The following is a 19,500-nucleotide window of genomic DNA, read 5'->3' as shown; positions in this document are numbered from 1 at the left end:
TTTGCTATCTTGTGTATTAATGTTTGGATTATATGACTTTGAAGGTGTAACCTGTAGTTGAAAAATTGCGGATAGCGTTGACAATGAAGGGTAGAGTGGAAAAATGTTGTTCACGCCACTCTCTTCTCCTTCATCTTGCCTATTCATGTGCCTCCAATCTTCATTTCAAAGTCTGCGATGCCTTGACATGTTGTCCTTCTCTACGTGTTCTGGACCCTGAGATTTTTTTTTCCGACAGTGACGGATCCATCCTGTATATATTCTCTCTCTCTCTCATTTTCTTTTTTTTTCTCTCTCTCTCTCTCTGTTTAGATGACTTCTTCAGTTTCTTTCTTTTTTTAATTTTAACTTTTTCTTCATTTTCTTCCTAATAGTCTTGTCTTCTTTAAAAACGACTTAAAAAAATATCTATAAAACAATCTCACTTTCAGGCAGTTCACATAATAGATAATTCCATCTACAAACTGATTGAAGTCATCCTGTTCTCACTTCGATCTACTGAGGTTTTTCTCCAAGCTCGTATTGCTTTACATAATCGGCCTTTTTATGGATAAATGATCTTTTCTCTTATTTCAGATGTTGCTCAACCTCGATGTGAAAGTGTCCTTGGCGACCCCCTACCAGGACCACGATATATCAGTATAAATTTTCACCGAGAAACTCGCAGTGAAGATCTAAGTCGATATCTAACCCATTTAAGCATGAGTTTTGGACAATTTCTTACCCATGATCAATCAATCTTAACGTTGCATAGCGGTAATTGGGTCATTTTTTCATTTATTTTTGTTATTATTTATGTAGATATATTGTATATATGTAACATTTAAACCTTTAAATAAACATTAAACGAACAGTTCGCACATGCAGTTCCAACAAACGTGCACTTTTCCACCTGGGGGGGGGTTCAGTGAGGGATCAAGAAAAAATTGAAGAATACATGATATTTTTACATACGTGCGCGGTTGTTGGTCTTTCACTATTTTTATTGTCACTTTTCCATGTTTGGGTTGTGATTTCTTTGTGGTTGCGATCGTTCATTTAACTCGAGACAAATCTACTAACACATTGAACACAATGGAGAATTGTTGGCTTTCATAGGTCTTATTTAGAAAAGGGTTGTTTATGGGAAGAGAGATAAATATAATTCTGATTATTTCTTAACTTGTTTTCTTTTAAATGTCTTAAAATGGTTGACGCACGGACAGAATCTCGAGGCAATATTAACTTAGATTTCTATATTGTCGGGCAGGTCTTATCTGTCTGCTTTCCGACTCGAACTAACTAGAAACTCTGTTCTGTGCCCCGAACACGTGACGTAATTTTCATGTAATATCATTCGACACCTGCTTTTCTAGCTGGTTTTATTTAGAGGGGTAACCTTTGACCTGGCGCTTTAATCACGCCACCTGCAGGTGGTCTATTTCTGTTTGCCGTCAGGTTATCCTGACTTGTACCTATATAGCCCTCGCCGGAATCCATGCTAGTTTACATGGCTTTCATTAAAAGTCGCACTTCTTTTTTTATAAACTCATTCAACGGAAGTGACGTCAGACAAATTTTAAAGTACGGATGATCAACACTGAATATAACGTGGCTTTTTTAAGCAAATGTAAAAATAGAAGTTTTATTCAAAATGTGTTTATTTGAACTTTTGTAACAACCTTATAACCCTTATAATAAAAATATGATTTTTTTTAATCAAGCATCAAATGTTGGTAATTTTTTTTCACATAAAATTAAAAAAATATTTATGAACTAGTATTTTTAAATATATTATGATTTTTTTCTCTCAATATTATGTTTATGAACCTTGTTTTTTTATCAAACAAAAAACAGTTCATAAATATTTTTAGAACAAAATCTCGTTGGAAAAAAGCTCATTATTATTTTTTATAATAGTTATATTTTCATGTAAAAAATACCAACTTCTGATGTTTGATTAAAAAATAATAACAGTGCAAAAACTTATTATTTTAAAGGTTATAATTTTGTTATATATAATATACATATATATATATATATATATATATATTTGTATGTGTGTGTGAGTAATGTACTTGCGAATAAATTTCTACAGATAAAAACAAAATAATGTATCAGTAACTTTTTATTGAAACACTTTATAAGTATAAGAATTAATATCTTGTGTTATAATTTTCTTTTATAATTCTCTGCATTTAACTTCGAGAACAGCTTTTGTACGATATTACACTAACTATGGACAATTTAGAAAATCATTTATTTTTAGTCTATTGGCCTTTTTATTAATTACGTTTCATATTTAGCAGTCCATGATATTACTATCTGTGCAGCTATGGGGCCAAGCACTAAGATCATGTGATCGAGGTTGACTCTTCTTGTGATTAAATGATAAACCAACGATATCCTTCTCAGTTGTTTCTATAAAACCATTTGCGATTAACAGAAATGCCCCTTTCAGACGGTATCATTACTGTAGCCACACCTCAGGGGCGATTTATTCGACCGTTGTCGTTTCACTAGATTGACTTTACTTTAATTACACCTGTGTAACCTGTTGCTGAAAATAAACTTTCACACATCGTAATTTAACTTCATTTAGACAATTGATCAAGTTTCTTCCTTCTACACAACAGGTGCTTGTATTAGGTTCATAATTTTGTACAAATAACCTTTAAATCCATTTAATAATTATTTTATTGTTCTTGCATTCGGCCATTTGTGAGAATGGTTTTTGAACACACACGGTCTATGTATTAAACAAGATATCATGTTTATGATTTTTGTCCAACTGGCCTTTTGCTGTATTTGACAATTATTTGGATTTTTACATTTATCGTCAGGTGTACGCTTTTGTGAAAATGATTTCCTATTACATAGATATGAAACTAATGAGAATGATATATTATTTTGTTGGCTTTTGAATTTGTTCGGGAGTCTCGTAGCTTTGATTGAACGAATTTCCTTGGCGTTTTCTGAAACAAAATAACGTTTACTCATCAACAGCGATTTGTATCTGATGTGGCTGTAGATAACGATCTACGTCGGTACTTCTAACACACGGTTGTATTTTACAACAGAACTTATATATCTTCTATGATTACCACCAATGGTGTGTTGTACTTGTTGAATAAAGAGGTAAACTGCTCAATGACACAAGGGGGGGCTGATTTTATTTTATTATATAGATAAAGTATGTACTCAAATTTCTTTATTTTTTAAATTATCACATTAGAGAAAGATTTCAGTCCCTATATTTGTTTGGATTATTTACAGCATAGTGGTAGAGACTTCACGATAAGATCTCACGAGTTTATCCTGCATATTTTTGACGAGCTATCGAAATACAATGTCCTCAATTGTGTGCATATTATCCCAACCTATAAAAATAGAACTAAACTGGATGTTGTTTCTCTTTATCACTGGGATAATGATTGAAAATTTGTATTTGGTCTCTACCTAAGTGTCCCCTCACGAGGATAGTATTAGACGCAATATGCTTCGGTCTTTTTGATGTCCACATCTGAATGTCATTGCATTCTTTTAACATGCTATGGCTGTCATAATTGTATTTATCCGTTTATTATCTCTATTTAAAACAATTTCTTTTTACCAACATAACCGCCATATATATCCCGTAATATATCCTTGCTAATATATAATATGAGACATTGCCACATAAATATTTAACGGTCCCCCATAATATTATAGATATCCGTAGTCACGCGTATGTGATACTATCGGTGTCCCCTAAAAAAGTGTTAGGGGATTAAAAAATGTTAATCAATGTGTGGCAGTAAGGAATTCAAAACATCGAACAACGGTGGTCAATATATTTAGAGTTAGTTCACGGATAGTTTTAGGAATGACAGTGAGTTTTGTGACAGTTTACAACAATTTACGGACAGTCTTGAGTTTGTGACAGTTGAGGAGTTTCCAGTTTGGGATAGTTAGGGGCTCGGAGATCAACCGAGAGAGATTGGAGATTGGAGTAGAAACATCCCTTTTCTACGCTACGTGACGTATCACACACACAGAAAGCTTAACTGACTTACATCAAGTACTAGTGTTATTTTATCATAGCATAATCAAAAAGGTGATCATTGAGTCACACCTAAAATAAGATACGTATACTCCATGCGTGCTTTTAGTAATTAATATTATTCCAAACCTAAACATGACAGACAGATGATCAATGCTTCGTATAAAACTCCTTGGACATTCCAAATAATATGTATGTTTTTTAGTGATAAAAATTTATTCTATATTGAAGTGTGACCAACCTACACACTCAATGACCGGTTGATTGTGTATGTCTTCGAATGAGAGGGAAAAACCTAACAAAATGGCATTATGTGTATGTCTATTAAATGTGATAATCATATTTTACTTTTCAGGAGTTGATTGCTGTTCAATGGGCGGAAGGATCCCTTGTCCAAACCCTACATGCGATGACTGCATTGAGAAATTGTTCTTGTAAGACTTTATGCATATATTTCATATTTCTGTTAATATTACAACGTTGTTATGAGTATAAAGTTGGGTGATGTTTTGAAAAGCTAGCGCACGAAAGTAAGTACCCTCTGATCTACAAAAAAAACCTGAGCAACCCCGCTGGTATTCGCTTGTTGAGGCGTCGCAGGAGATTAGCAGAAAGCTAACCACTTCTGAAAAGGAGAAGATAAAACCTGGAATGATGGCCCTAGAGAAGATCATACTTAAGCCATTGACGAACTGATTGTCAATGACGTATCTCCGACTGGTATAAACGTCATCAACAAAAATCCGAATGGGTATCTGCCACTACAATGTTTGCACCGTTTATACTGTCATTGTTTATGCGACATAAGCTAAATGTGTCATTATTTGCTTTTAACTAAATTTTGAAAAATTGTCCATTTCTAAAATTATTTCTGTGTTCATTATTTCTTTTTTTTTTTTTTTTCGTTTGTTTAGCGAAATGTGTGCACCGATTGTTGTTCCCCGAAATGATCCATATTTTGCAGAGTTTGGTAGAACGTGTTTGCCATTTAGGCGCGCTTTATCAACGCCAAGTCTTGATTGTCGATTGGGTGAGTTTTTTTTTATAATTTCCACAAAAAATGTCATCCATTATTATATGTGGAATCTGTTTCCTAAATTTTAGAATCTATATATAAGGCCTGTGCAAAAGGTTTTGCCGATTTAAAATTTTACCTTGAAAAAAAAAACTGTGTTTTTGAAAATCGTTATTCATAACCGCGGCGAGCTTTTATTCTGTATAGTTTGATTTTATCAGTGAACGAGCTTATAAATGCCTCATTCGTTAGGTTTTGATGTGGATCTAACTAATATTCAATCTCCTTTCGTCATGTTATTGCAAGGACATCTATATGGTTCTTAATCATCAAAATAATCGATAATCTTATAAAATTAGGTAAGGAAAATACGACAGTGTTGGTGCTAAACTGCATCAGCCTTGTTGCAAATTTGGATACATCGACGACATGGGGTGCGATGACAAGCAATCAAAATAAAAGCATCACTAGGCATTCGTCGGTCAGCATCAATTACGAGTTGGATCCATGTCACACCGTTCATCCAAAGATGCGTTACTCATAACTGACCTTCACCGATGATAAAGTACTGTCAATTGAGATTGAAATACAAATATTTTGAAAACAGACAGACGTCTTACCTGTAACACACATACACACACACACACAAACACATGCACACATATATGCATACATATTTAAAGTATTTATATTCCTCTTTGTATTTAAGTGCGGTTTTAAGTGACACTCTTCTAGAGGTTGAAGGTTCATTTACCAGTGTGTGCGAAACTAGGTATACAATCGCAAATTACTTCTACCTTGTCATGGCTTACGAAACGACAGGATACTACTCCCGTGCATTAAATAAAAGTTTCCATTCGAAACTCCGTGCAGATTCCTGAGTCTGGCAAAAAAGAGTCTCGAGTTCGACATGTTACACCTGAAGAAAGTCGGAGGTTACGTCGGCCGAAACCTTGTTAGAATAATGCTCAAGATGAGGACAGTAGTCCGAATAATCGAAATAATACAAATTATCAATGTTCATTCAAAAAAATTCAGAAATATGATATTGAGATGTGGCATCTATTTCTGCCTCTCATTGCATTTAATTTTTTTAAGTAGTTAGTCAATTAAAAATATTGAATTTGAGTGTTTTTTTTTTAAATTTTTTGTTTTTGTTTTTCATCTGTAGGTCCGAAGGAACAGTTGAACGCCCAGACCAGCTATATTGATGCTTCTCATGTCTACGGATCAAGTCTTTCCGAGGCCAACTCTTTAAGGGAGATGACTGGCGGTTTGTATAGTCCTTACACATTCACACACACACACACACACACACACACACACACATACACACATACACACACACACACGCACGCACGCACGCACGCACGCGCGCGATTTCGATTTCTTAAACCTTGAACCTTTAGTTATAATTTATAATTATTATATTGATTGTTTTATTCAATCAGATATTTTTCACTGTACCCCTATGATGGATTCTTGACATATGATGTTAAGCGATTTTAAATTAAGTGCTGAGTAACCCATAAGTGAGGTTTCCTTCCTATAACTGTCCGTCTGGAGAACACACTACTGCGAGGATACACTTTAGCTAACAATAACATGGTCTGTATCAAATCCAATGTAAACAAGTTCTTGTTGAGTTGCCCCCTTAATTAATCAAATCATATCATATCCATTTCCACCCTTAACATGCCATGTTTCACCGTCCACTTGGCATCCATTAACCCTTATCCACAAGTGGCCGCCAGCTCTAAGAAGCGTTAAAAAAAGGTCAGTCATGCACATTTCTAAAAATTAGACTGCCCATTGTTATTTGTTTTTAAAATCTGTTTTATTATTTCAGGACGTTTAAAAATCACACCGACAAACAACCTTGAACTCTTGCTACACGATAACCAAACGTTTTGTAAGACTCCACCAAACTATTGCTTTGTCGCAGGTGCGTGTTTCTTTCGTCTTATTTAGAATAAAAGATTGCAGAAAAGTCAACACTTGAATTGCAGAATAGTTAACACTATACGCAATAGGTAAAACAAAATAGCTAACTCGTAAATAAAAAAAACACATAAGACGCAATTCATGCCAAAGGCATTAGAATAGAATTCTCTGCCTAATTTTTAAGGATTATAATAATTTAATATTTTGGTTTAATACATTTTCTTCTATGAAAATCTGGCTACTAGACAATCGACATTTTTTGGCGGCCAAGACCTACGAGTATATTTTGGCCGCCATAAGTGTCGAAATGTAGAATAAAAATTGTTATAAATGCTAAAACTTAGGTAGGACATTTCTATCTAAATTGTTTACTATGAAATTTTAAATACATATATGCCTTTTTTGACACTAAATCCTTTCTCTTTGATAAATATATAAAAGTAGTTGTTAGTAGACAGACGTATAAAATTTATATTATAAACTACATCTTGCAGTAGGGATCTATTCTGGGCCTAGCCCTCTTTTTGATCTTTATTAATAATTAATTTATTTATTACCGACTATTATTCTCATCTTTCTTAGTAGTTGTTTCATGAAGTCAGGTGGTAATCGCTACGAGATAGGAACTCCGAATCTCCTAAACTCTTCATTAATAATCTTCCAAATCATATTATAAGATTATTTGTTGATATCTAAGCAGATAACACAGCTATCCATCGCAACACTTCTAAGAACATTGGTGGGGCTGTCCTCTTCTGAACTGAAGCATACGGTTTACTTCAGTATGAATATTCTCTCCTTGAATATCCTAGCACTAACTTTAACTCTAAACCTGACATAGAAGACTAACATTAAAAAAAAGGTAGTTTGCTTGAAGTATTGCTGGCAAATAAGTATGCGGGCATTTATAAAGTCTGATATCAATAAATATAAATAGAAATGGTGAAAGTATGAGCAAAACATTCTAAGTATTTGTTTTACGAATCCTTACAGATCTTGTTTTTTTTAATATTCTTTACATATCAAATCAGTAAATATGCAACTTACTGCCAAATATGAATTAATAATATTCTGGTTGGTGTAATATTTGTTAATAATTTGGGGAGGAAGTCTCATCTTCTCAAAATGGAATACTAAATGGAATTGTCAAGAGGAGGAAGTATTCAAGTTGGCTGCCTTCTATGAAAAAGAAAATGAAGCTTTCTGGATATTTTTCATTTGTATTTGATTTAGTTCCATATTTACTGATTTCATATGTTAACGATCTCTTGAAAAATAAATAGATTTTACGAAGGTTCGTAACACAGAGACTGTCTTAGATTGTTTATTTTTCTTCAATTTTTCTTTTGGCCACTCCGATGTTTCTGTATTGCTACCAGCCTTCATAAACACTCCCATACTTATTTCCAGTAATACTTTGAGCAAACTACTATAAATTATATGTTTTTAACGAGTTATCGTGTGTTAACTATTCTGGACTCTTATTAAATATTGAATGAGCATTCGGTCCACTAGGCTGAACTAACCCTAATCTTGAATGTTTTTTAGAAGTAAAAAAAAAAATTGACCTCGATAAGCTGACGAACAAATAGCTGATTGTCGAATGAATTATGATTACACAGGAAAATTATTATTATTCATTCGCTAGGAGTTCTCACCAAAGAATTTAATTGAGAAAAACTTGGAGTGGTCTCTGGAGTCTTAGTGACAACAGTTCACATCTAGATGTCTGGAACCTTCTACCTCTTTTGATATCATTTTCAAATAAATTTGCGTTATCGCAACCAACCGTTTACCATCGGTTTTTACTTAGTCTCGTCCATTGGTCCTCATTGGAATTTGAATGGCAATAAGCCTCCCCATGTCCAATTGTTGTTATTATTATTATTATTATTATTATTATTATTATTATTATTATTAATAATAACATTACTATTCGTATTAGTATTAGTAGTACTGCTAGTAGTAATAGTTGTAGTAAATACTACTACTACTACTACTACTACTACTACTACTAGTATTTTGCAAAACAAAACTTATTTATTCCTCAGTTTACAGAGTGCCCATTTTTTTACTTCTCCCATGAGGTTAACATCAGCTTAACACCGTATAAACAGATTTACTATCTCATATATTAAATTTTACTTCTGTTTTTTAATCTGCTTAGGTGACGTACGACTCAATCAGAACTACATGCTTCTGTCGTTGCATACACTCTTCCTACGAGAACACAACCGAATCGCTGATCTCCTAGCCGAAGCTGACCCCTCACTAGACGATGAAACCCTCTTCCAAATGGCCCGCCGCATCCTCATAGCTGAGTTGCAGCACGTCACCTATAACGAGTACCTGCCCGTCACTATCGGCCGATCCAACACTAAGCAATTCCGCCTGGAACCCCTGACAGAAGGTTACACGCTCTACGAACAAAACAGGGACGCAAGTGTTTCAAACGGGCACGCTGGTGGGGCTTTCCGGTTCAGCCATTCTACGATCCGCCGAAGTTTCTCTAATGGGATGGGAAACAGGATCCTTTTGAGTCCGTCTTTCGGTCTGACTGACCCTTTTTACCGACCTGGGGATGCAACCAGCGGTTTCACTGTTGGAATGGTGAACGACTGTGCGCAGGAATCAGACAGGTTACGTTTTTTATAAAAAAAATAATAATATTTAAAATGTTTGTTTAGTTCAGAGGTGTTGATATATACCAACGAGAAGCTCTATCTGTTCGTCTGTTAAAAGTGTGTCTCTAGAACAGATTTTTTTTCATTCTGGCCTGAAGACACTGTTTCATTGCAGCAGAAGAATATATACACATATGTAGTCAATAATGTTTCTTTAAATAAATACAATATGTATATATAATATTATTAAAGTATGCTAATCTAATATATAAAACTCACTATGTCTCTGTGTGTGTCTGTCTCCGTTTTTCAAATTGTATCTCCTCCTAGACGGATGATCATTGGACGACGTGCAATAGCTCAAAAGATTGCATTTTTGGTGCAGAATTTTATTAGACGTATATAATCGGCTAAAACAACGGCAAAGGGGTTAAAAAAGGGGTTCAAACTTGAAAGAAATGACACCTTGACGAGCATAGCGTCATAGCGTCGTTGTGCGGATGTGTACATTTAGTAAAAGAGAAATCTATTTATTTAAATATTTCACAACGCCTTATGACGCATTTGTCCCACTGGTGCAATGGCTATCATGACCGATTACTTGCACAAGTGTTGCGGTTTCGATCTCTATGATTTCTTTTCTTTTCTTTTTTTTAGCATTCCGATATTCTTGATTTTTAAATGTTATTTAATAAATACACAAGGACGCTTTTATAAAAAAAAAATACAGAAGAATGTTTTTGATTTACGTAACAAAAATATCATATTCAAAATATATATGATATATAAACTTATTTGTTACATTCCAAAAATCACGTAAATAGATCAAGTAATTGCATTTGTATTGGATCTACTCATAAACTAATTAACCGATCATTAAGAATATTAATTATGTGTATATGTTTATATATTTCTATGTCTTGGATTCACCCGTAAACTAACTGACAGATCATTATGAATTTTTAATATGTGTATATGCTTATATATTTTCTATGTATTGGATTCACTCCTAAACTAATTAACCGATCATTATGAATTTTAATTATGTGTATATGTTTATATATTTCTATGTATTGGATTCACTCCTAAACTAATTAATCGATCATTATGAATGAATAGTATAGTATATACTTATATATTTTCATGCATTGGATTCACTCCTATACTAATTAACTGATCATTATAAATTTAATGTATTGTATATGTTTGTATATTTGTATAGTCATATTCCAAAAAGCACATACAATGATCAGGTTTTAATGTATTTATGTGTACAAGAAATTCTATCAAAGTAATAAGATACTTGTGTAGTATAGTACTCATGAAAAAAAAAGAAAATCTTACTTGTGACATACATGAAAGTTATTAAAACCGAAAATCACGTGTAATATTCGAGTAGTATGACTTACATATGAGAAATAAGGTGCTTCTTCACTATAGCACACAGATAACAAAACAATCAAATTCTTACCCCCTGGCGTACAGAAAATGTAACACAACAGAAAATTACATGAACGTAGCGAGTTTTTTTCATTTTTACATTAGTAAAGAGGTACTTGTACAGTATAGTACCCATATGAAAAACAAAGGAAATCTTACCCGTGGCGTACATAAAAGTAATCCAAATCGAAAATTATATAATATATTCGAGTAGTATGACATTTATATAAGAAATAAGGTGCTTCTTTAATATAGCACTCTATTAGAAAAACAAACAAAACAATCCTGACATACGAAAAAGTTCGCATAACAGAAAATTATGTAAAATCATCGAGTAGTTTCATCTATATATTAAAATAAGGTACTTATACATTATCCTACCCAAGAAATAAGGTACTTGTGTAGTATAGTACTCGTATGAAAAACAAATCACATCCTACCTGTGACGTGCATAAAAGTCATTAAAACCGAAAATCAAGTCATATAATCGAATAGCATGACTTTTAAATGAGAAATAAGGTGCTTCTTCACTATAGCAATAGATGAAATAACAAACAAATTCTTACTCTAGACGCACAGAAAATTTAGCACAACAGAAAATTACTTAAAAGTATCGAGTTCTTTCATTTTTAAATTAGGAAAAATGGTACTTCTACAGTATCCTACCCAGGAAATAAGGTACTTATACAGTGAAGTACCCATATGAAAAATAAAGAAATTCTCATCTGTGATACATACATAAGTTATCGAAATCGAAAATCATGTTATATACTCGAGTAGTATAACATTTATATAAAAAAATTCGTTACTTCTTCACTATAGCACTCTGATGTAAGAACAAACACACTCTTACCTGTGACATACCGAAAATTTAGCACAACATAAACTTATTTAAATAATTTTAAATATGTGTTGTACATAACCCGCCCCAGGTAAGGATTTTTTCTGCACATACGTGCTGTAAATTTCCTGTCCAATGAAGGCACAGTTATTCCATACACATGTAGTGTAATACTCATCCTGGGATAGGTAAAATATTCCTTTGCTCAAGATGCAAATGAGACATAGACATCAAAAATTCCTCTATTCGAAAATAACAGGCATGTTCAAAATTTTTCGCGTTGTCTTATACGATCCCCAGCAATGCCGGGTGGCCTTGCTAGTCATATATATATATATATATATATATATACATATATATATATACATATATATATATATTGTGTATGTATATGTGTGTGTGTTATAATTAATTAAAAAAAAACGTCATTGCGTATGAAACACGGTAATCAAAACAAATGACAGTATTAATGATTTGTAATTTAATATTTATGTAATGTGCCGAACCATAGTCGTATGGTTGATGTCATGTTCTGTAAATTTTGAAAGTAAACAATTCTTTAATACTGTCATTTGATTTGTTTACATGGTTTTGTATTTACTGGTGTTTTATTTTACCAAACCTCAATGTCGCCGTTTTCAAATTTAACGCATAGCGCACAATTCATCAATATATATATATATATATATATATATATATATATATATATATATATATATATATATATGCAATGAAATAGGAATTACAATTAAGTTCACCAAGATAATCCGAAATAGCAAACTTAAAGTATATTATAAATATTAAAGACTTACTATTTATAAAGTAATCTTAATCAGATTTAAAACCTCAATAAAACCAAATAGGAAATAGAGCTTATAATAAGAACAAATAATTAGTAAAACATGTTAGAACCACTTTAAGAAGAGTTAAAAACATATTTGATTTTCAAAAAGGAAGCACAAATTAAGTGGATTGTACTTAATCCGCGGAGTTTCGAAAGAAATACTTTCCTTTTCATCAGAGGGTAGGAAGAAGCAAAATACGGAATCGGATTTTGCTTACAAAGTATTTAATGAAACTACAAGTAAGCCATAGAGCTTACTTGGTAGAAGTTAAAAAAAAAAGTGAAGCAGATGGAACGGGCTAAAAGAAAATAAATGATTTCACATGAATGGATGGTCGAGTGAAGAGTAGAATATCCAATAACGGTAAAATCCAAGAAAAGTGGGTTAAAGTTCCGTATCCACAAGTAAAAATCCAAAGGAATCGCGTTACTGGAAGATATTTCGATGTCATCCGAAAGGCAGAATTACGTAAAATAATTCACAAATGGGTACAATATATATATATATATATATATATATATATATATATATATATATATATATTGAAATAAAGGTCTTCCAATTTTGTATTCGAATGTAGAACAAGACAAAGTTCTTTAAGATAGCTTGATAGTGCAATACTAAAGATATTAGTACGGTTATAATATACCGTTTCACAAGAAAGAAACACGCATTTTTATGCTCGTTTCAAAAAAGGTCTTAGCTTTATTAACAATACATGCGTATAATGTTTTCGGCTCATTACTGATATGTTTATATAGTTGTTCTTTGAATAGTTTTTTTGTAGTTATTTGCATTAAGAGGGGCCTCTACTGGTATAACTATAGTGGAATCATATGCAGAGAACTATATATAAAAATATCATCAATTGGCCGAAACAATTGTACGCATGTATTTATTTAAAAGCCGTGAACTTATTCAAAATGTACATAAAAGTGTGAATCTCTTCTTGGTGAAACGGTATGAAGCCATTAAAACGCAGACATTAAAATATAAACAAACATTTATTTGATTGAATTCAAACTTGTTGACAATCATAACGTCTTCTTCAGGATTATGATAAGTTTGTTTGATTTTAGACAAACAAATGTTTATTTCATTAAAAAAAATCTGCACAGTATTGGCTTTCTAAACGTAAACTTACTAGTTTCAATTTAAATTTAAACAACGCTTCTATCATGGTAAAAATCGTTATTAACATATATGTATATGTATGTATATATGCGTCTGTGCGCGTGCGTATAATGTTAAGGATATGAAATAATGTTTAAGTATGTCTACATGTCTAATACGAAGAGAAAAATATCATGAAATAAGAACAAATATATTTCTATCTATTCAGATAACCGTAATCATTTTTATATATATAACTTCTTGACAATAACACGAATAAACATTTTCTACACCAACTGATTAAGGTTGTCTTAATTGAACGAAATATTTTGGTTCTGTTTGGATTATATGTTTGTGCTATTCTTTCTACTAGCTTGTTACTATTCTTATCCACTAATTCCATTTTCTAGATTTTTTATTTTGTTTGAATTTGATTTGATGTTTTAAATCCACCATATATTTATCTATCTCTCTATCTGTCTGTCTGTTTGTTTGTTTCTGTGTATATATACATATATATATATATATATATATATATATATATATATATATATATATAAATAATGGAAATAGTATTCCGACAAAATATAAAAATAAGAAAGGAACAAACCGTGTTATGTGTGTTATGTTTCGTCTTTATTTTGTCTAGAGGAAGTCTCGAAATAAAGACAAAGCGTTGATGAACATATAACACGGTTTGTTCCTATATATATATATATATATATATATATATATATATATATATATATATATATATATATATATATAGTGCCACGCAAAAGTATTGGATACATTACCTTTTTCTTCATAACTCTAATTATGGTTTAAGATTTTACCGAAAATTTGGTCAGTATATTCCTATTACTATTCAAATTTATATTTTAGGTAAAATCTTGAACCCTAATTAGAGTTATGGAGAAAAATGTAATGTATCCAATACTTTTTGTAGCACTTATATATATATATATATATATATATATATATATATATATATATATATATATATATATATATACAGAGAGAGAGAGAGAGAGAGACAGACAGACAGACAGATAGACAGAGAATGAGATAGATAAATAAGTGAGAGAATGTAAAGCATAACATAATACACACACATACACACATACACACATATATATATAGACAGAGAGAAAGAGAGAGAGAGAGAGAGAGAGAGAGAGAGGTAGAGAAAGGGAGAGATGATTCAATATGTCTTCTTTACTTATTCTTGTGTAGGTTACTTACTGATCAAGTTATCGATAAGCTGTTCGAAGAGAGACCTGGAGATGGACAAGATTTGGCATCCCTGGATATTATGAGGGGACGTGATATAGGATTGAAACCTTACACTGAATGGCGCAGATGGTCTGGTTTGTCCGTGCCAAATGATTTTGATGACCTTCTTGACCATAGAAATGAGGATCGTTCCCGTCTTAGCAGGATTTATCAGTAAGTTTTAAACATTCGATATTGAAAAATGTAGAGGAACTAGAGTCATTAATCACTATGGGATATTGCGCCGCAGCAACTAGATATCCTCAATAAATCGTTTTATAGCATTAAGATGCCGCTTGTGGAGCAAGAAGCACCAAACTTGTCTGATCTCCGAACAACCAAAATCCCTTTTTCCTCAAGAGTAGTATTTACTGAGTCAAGCAAACGTAGACATTTTGTGTCAAGATGAGAAGCCGTTTTTCTACTTGTTATGCAGCCATTTTGAAATTGACTTTGCAACTTTTTACTCTACACAGAATTTATTTTCTCTGTTAAATTACCAAGCTTGCAAACTCTTTCTGTGCTTCTGAAGGACTGACATATATCAGAGTTAAGTGTCAACACTTTTATACATTTGATTTAATTCAGATTTTCATTTTTCATTATTTTAAAGAGTGTCAGGATGGTCTTCATCCACAGTTCATCAAATGTTATCATGATTTCACTTCGCATTTTTAAATCTGTTGCGATATTCAACTTGTCATGTTTTTGTACGCTTTGAGCATGTTAACTGTTTGGTACTGATACTTATTTAAGCATAATGCATGTGATAGTGTGCAATTTATTTGTTCAGAAGATATTTTTTTGCATTGATTTCTCGTTTGCAACGACCATTTAGCTTCACTAGAATTTCGATGGCTAACAGAGTTCAAGTGCTCTTTTCCCTCATCCAGTGGAGGTCTGGTTAGTGCTTTCTTATCTCGGCCTTTCCATCCTTTTTAACTCTCACGATTGTTTAGTGTGGCGAAAGTCTATGTCGGCACTACCATTTTAAAAATTATTATTAATTATTATCAATTAATTATTTATTATTAGCTCACATGGAGCTTTCACACAAGTCAACAAGCGATCTGATTGGAAACCTGTGATGTTCTCTGGAAGCTGAGTGACAAGAAGTCTCCCCAGACATCCAGCTCTCTCCACCTCCTTCGATAGCATTTGCAAATGAATTTGCATCATCGCAACAGCCGCGTACCATTGATTTCTCGCTGGTAGTGGACATTGGTTTATACTGGAATTTGAGTGGCACTCAGCCTCCCCAAGGTCCCAGTTCTCTTGTCCAGCCGAGGTCTGGTTAGCGCTATTATTATTATTATTATTATTATTATTATTATTATTATTATTATTATTATTATTTATTTATTTATTTATTTATTTATTAATCAAATGCCAGGAGTGTTCAAGATATTGACCTTTGGACCGGTGGATTGTCTGAAACACATCTTGATGGTGCCAGTGTAGGACCAACATTTGCACGTATCATGACGGAACAATTTCATGCTAGCAAATATGGTGACCGATTTTGGTATGAACATGATGGCCCAACACGTTTCTCTCCAAGTAAGTTATTTTTGTATTTTTTTCATTCTTTCAGAATGAATCTCGATATAAAAATAGATAAAAAGAAAATAAATATACAACCTCGTCATAACATTAAAGTTTTTGGCATTCCGGCATATTTCTAGAGACATTTCATTCTTGCATTACTTCCTGTTTTCTAGACGGTGGTAGCTGATTTGGCGTCCCCGACGAAACATCTTTCTTAGACAAATTATTATTATTATTATTATTATTATTATTATTATTATTATTATTGTTGTTGTTGTTGTTATTATTATTATTATTATTATTATTATTATTATTATTATTATTATTATTGGCTAACAAGGAGCTTTCACACAAGTCATAATAAAGGATTTATCTTTGAGAACAACCTGCGGTGTTCCCTGGAACCTGAGTGACAACAAGTATCCTGATATTTCCATGATTCTCCACCTCTTTCGATAACCTTTGCAAATTAACTTGCATTATCGCAACAGCCGCTTACCACTGATTTATCGCTAGCAGCGGCCATTGGTTTCCACTGGAGTTTGAGTGACAATCAGACTCCCCAAAGTACCAGTTCTCTTGGCATTTGTTCAGCGGGGGTTTGATCAGCGCTCTCTCCTCAGTCTTTCTATTCTCCTTGAGTCTTCTCGGCTATTTGGCATGCTTCTTTAGGAGGGGGGGGTCGGTGATTGGGTAATGGGAATGGGGATGGAGAACTTATAGATATGCAGCTTCAATCCGTTGTATTATAAAATAGCGCGTGCGAAAGGACGCCACCGGTAGGGAAAATAAAGACTTAAAAAAGATCACGTTAAAACCCGGGATAACGTTCGAGATCATGTAAGAGGTGTGGATAACCTTCGAAATCACGCGAGAGATGTGGAAGACGTTCGAGAAGATGACTATGTGAACAACGGTAAGGAGAGAATGAGGAAACAAAACTCGTTGTACAACAAAAAAATGCGAGTGTAAGTTCTTTTCTGTTCTTTGATTACTTTGTGACTGAGGTCACAACGTGTTGGTTCCCGGACCTCGTTACAGTATTTCAACGATGACACGGAGTGGAGTATACTTAACACATGTTACGTGAATATGAGGCTAACCCAATCGCTCTCTTAACAATCTAATACAACTGACACATATGTAGGCTGCCTCAGCAAGTGAAGGTACTGGCTCCAGCTTGCACAATCTCTTCTAAGTCCACACCTGTACGTTTCTTTTCATAACGGCGTCTGCTGCGCCAACCACCAACTTCTTCCAAGACCCATGACCTTTTTTTTTCGTTTATCGTACTCTGATGCAATATGTCCAACTTGATCCAATAACTCTCGTATCTAATTTTTTTTTTCAGCGCAGACAAGACACAGTGCCATTGAAATGTTATGGGACAATTTTATAGAGCATTCTACGTGCGTAGATTTTCCGGGAAATTTCTATTCACATAAATTTCAATTTCTTTATTTTGGTGCAGTTAAGGAAATAGAAAACAGGGAGGGAATTCCAAAGGCTAACCGTTCGAGGAAAAAAGCCATTAGAGTAGAATGCATTCTGGCATATGAGGACCTTTCTGGTGAAAAGGTCGGATTTTGCTGATATCTGGGTTGCCCATGCGTATTCAGGTCGAGACGGCACAAGTGCAGCAAGTGGCTTGGAGCACATGTTTAGGAGAAGCAGAATGAGCAATGGGTTTAATTTCTATACGAACTAAAAGAAAAAAATTGCTGAGAAAAAATGCTAAAACATCTGTCTATTACCCACACCCTCTCTCATTGTGTTCTGTTGAACCCCGTGCTTTTATTTTATAGATCTATAATTGCTTCTCTCACTTTTTCTCACACGAGCTCAATGGATGACCAAACGTGTCACTTTTTTTTCCAGAGAAAGTGATGTTTATATCGTTATAAAATTAAAGCTATTTTGTATGAAGTTTGTATAGATAAGACACAAGTGTTGAATATCATTTATTGTTTAAAGAAATTCCCTTATAAATGTAATAGAGTGAGAAAACAGGAGGAGAGAATCCCGTCAGGATTTTGGATACTTTTGGCACTCAGTCTCGAGGTAGTTTGGTCATGTGCATAGCATCAACTTCATAACACGCATGGACACTCCAGGTATGTGGTTGTCATGGAAGACGAAAGCAAACATCGTTTGAGTGCATTCGAAGTAACTAGACTGCTTGTAATTAGTATCAACTCTATGCATCGGACCGCGTGGAGAGCAGGTGGGGAATATTGCTTGGTATGTCAATCCTTTAGACCTGGCACCTTGAATTCCAAAACACGACGACGACGACGACGACGACGACGACGACGACGACGACGACGACGTTGTTGTTCTTCTTCTTAGTTAGTAGCTCAAGATTTTTCATGTATCTAAACTCGTTGCTATTAAATCCCATTTCAGCTCAGTTGGCGAACATCAGAAAGACGACTCTAGCAAGAATTTTCTGCGATAATACATACATCAACAGAATACAAAGAGAGCCATTCCTTATCACTAGAAATTCTGAGTAAGTCTAAAATATTCTTCTCTTCTAAAAGGTGTATTAATAATTTTTGAAAATAAGAATGTATCATTCAAACACTACCGTTCTTGAATAGTTGGTTAAGTGTTAATTTTACTCATTTAGAGCTGCTTTAAAGCTTCATCGCTCACTCATTCTGCTACCGAATTTAAAACAATTTTTACAGTTCATAGGTCACCGCCTCAGCTATATTTTGAAAAAGAAATTCAATTTTCGTTCAGTAAAACAAAAGTTATAATAGAATTAATGGTGTTCAAAAGTTCTAAGAATGTGTAAGGAACATAGCGATGGTTTCTTTTGATTTGCT

At 33.3% G+C, this 19,500-nt stretch overlaps 1 protein-coding gene across 1 annotated transcript in view; it reads left to right on the top strand.

Moving 5' to 3' along the window:
• Positions 1–19,182, top strand: part of LOC145278274 (chorion peroxidase-like) — a 48,704-nt gene extending 29,522 nt beyond the window's left edge. The window contains exons 5-13 of the mRNA XM_080130566.1: positions 577–756; positions 4,377–4,455; positions 4,936–5,051; positions 6,208–6,309; positions 6,886–6,981; positions 9,148–9,619; positions 15,080–15,292; positions 16,512–16,678; positions 19,073–19,182. Of these exons, the coding sequence (XP_079986692.1) occupies positions 577–756; positions 4,377–4,455; positions 4,936–5,051; positions 6,208–6,309; positions 6,886–6,981; positions 9,148–9,619; positions 15,080–15,292; positions 16,512–16,678; positions 19,073–19,182 (1,535 nt within the window). The remainder of the gene's footprint in view (positions 1–576; positions 757–4,376; positions 4,456–4,935; positions 5,052–6,207; positions 6,310–6,885; positions 6,982–9,147; positions 9,620–15,079; positions 15,293–16,511; positions 16,679–19,072) is intronic.
• Positions 19,183–19,500: the final 318 nt, after the last annotated feature.

This window comes from Euprymna scolopes, chromosome 6 (genome assembly GCF_053919585.1).
Source record: "Euprymna scolopes isolate OS-2025 chromosome 6, ASM5391958v1, whole genome shotgun sequence".
In the NCBI taxonomy this organism is placed as follows: Eukaryota; Metazoa; Mollusca; class Cephalopoda; order Sepiida; family Sepiolidae; genus Euprymna; species Euprymna scolopes.
The sequence above is the reverse complement of the archived record's forward strand: the minus strand, read 5'-3'. Positions and strand labels throughout refer to the sequence as shown.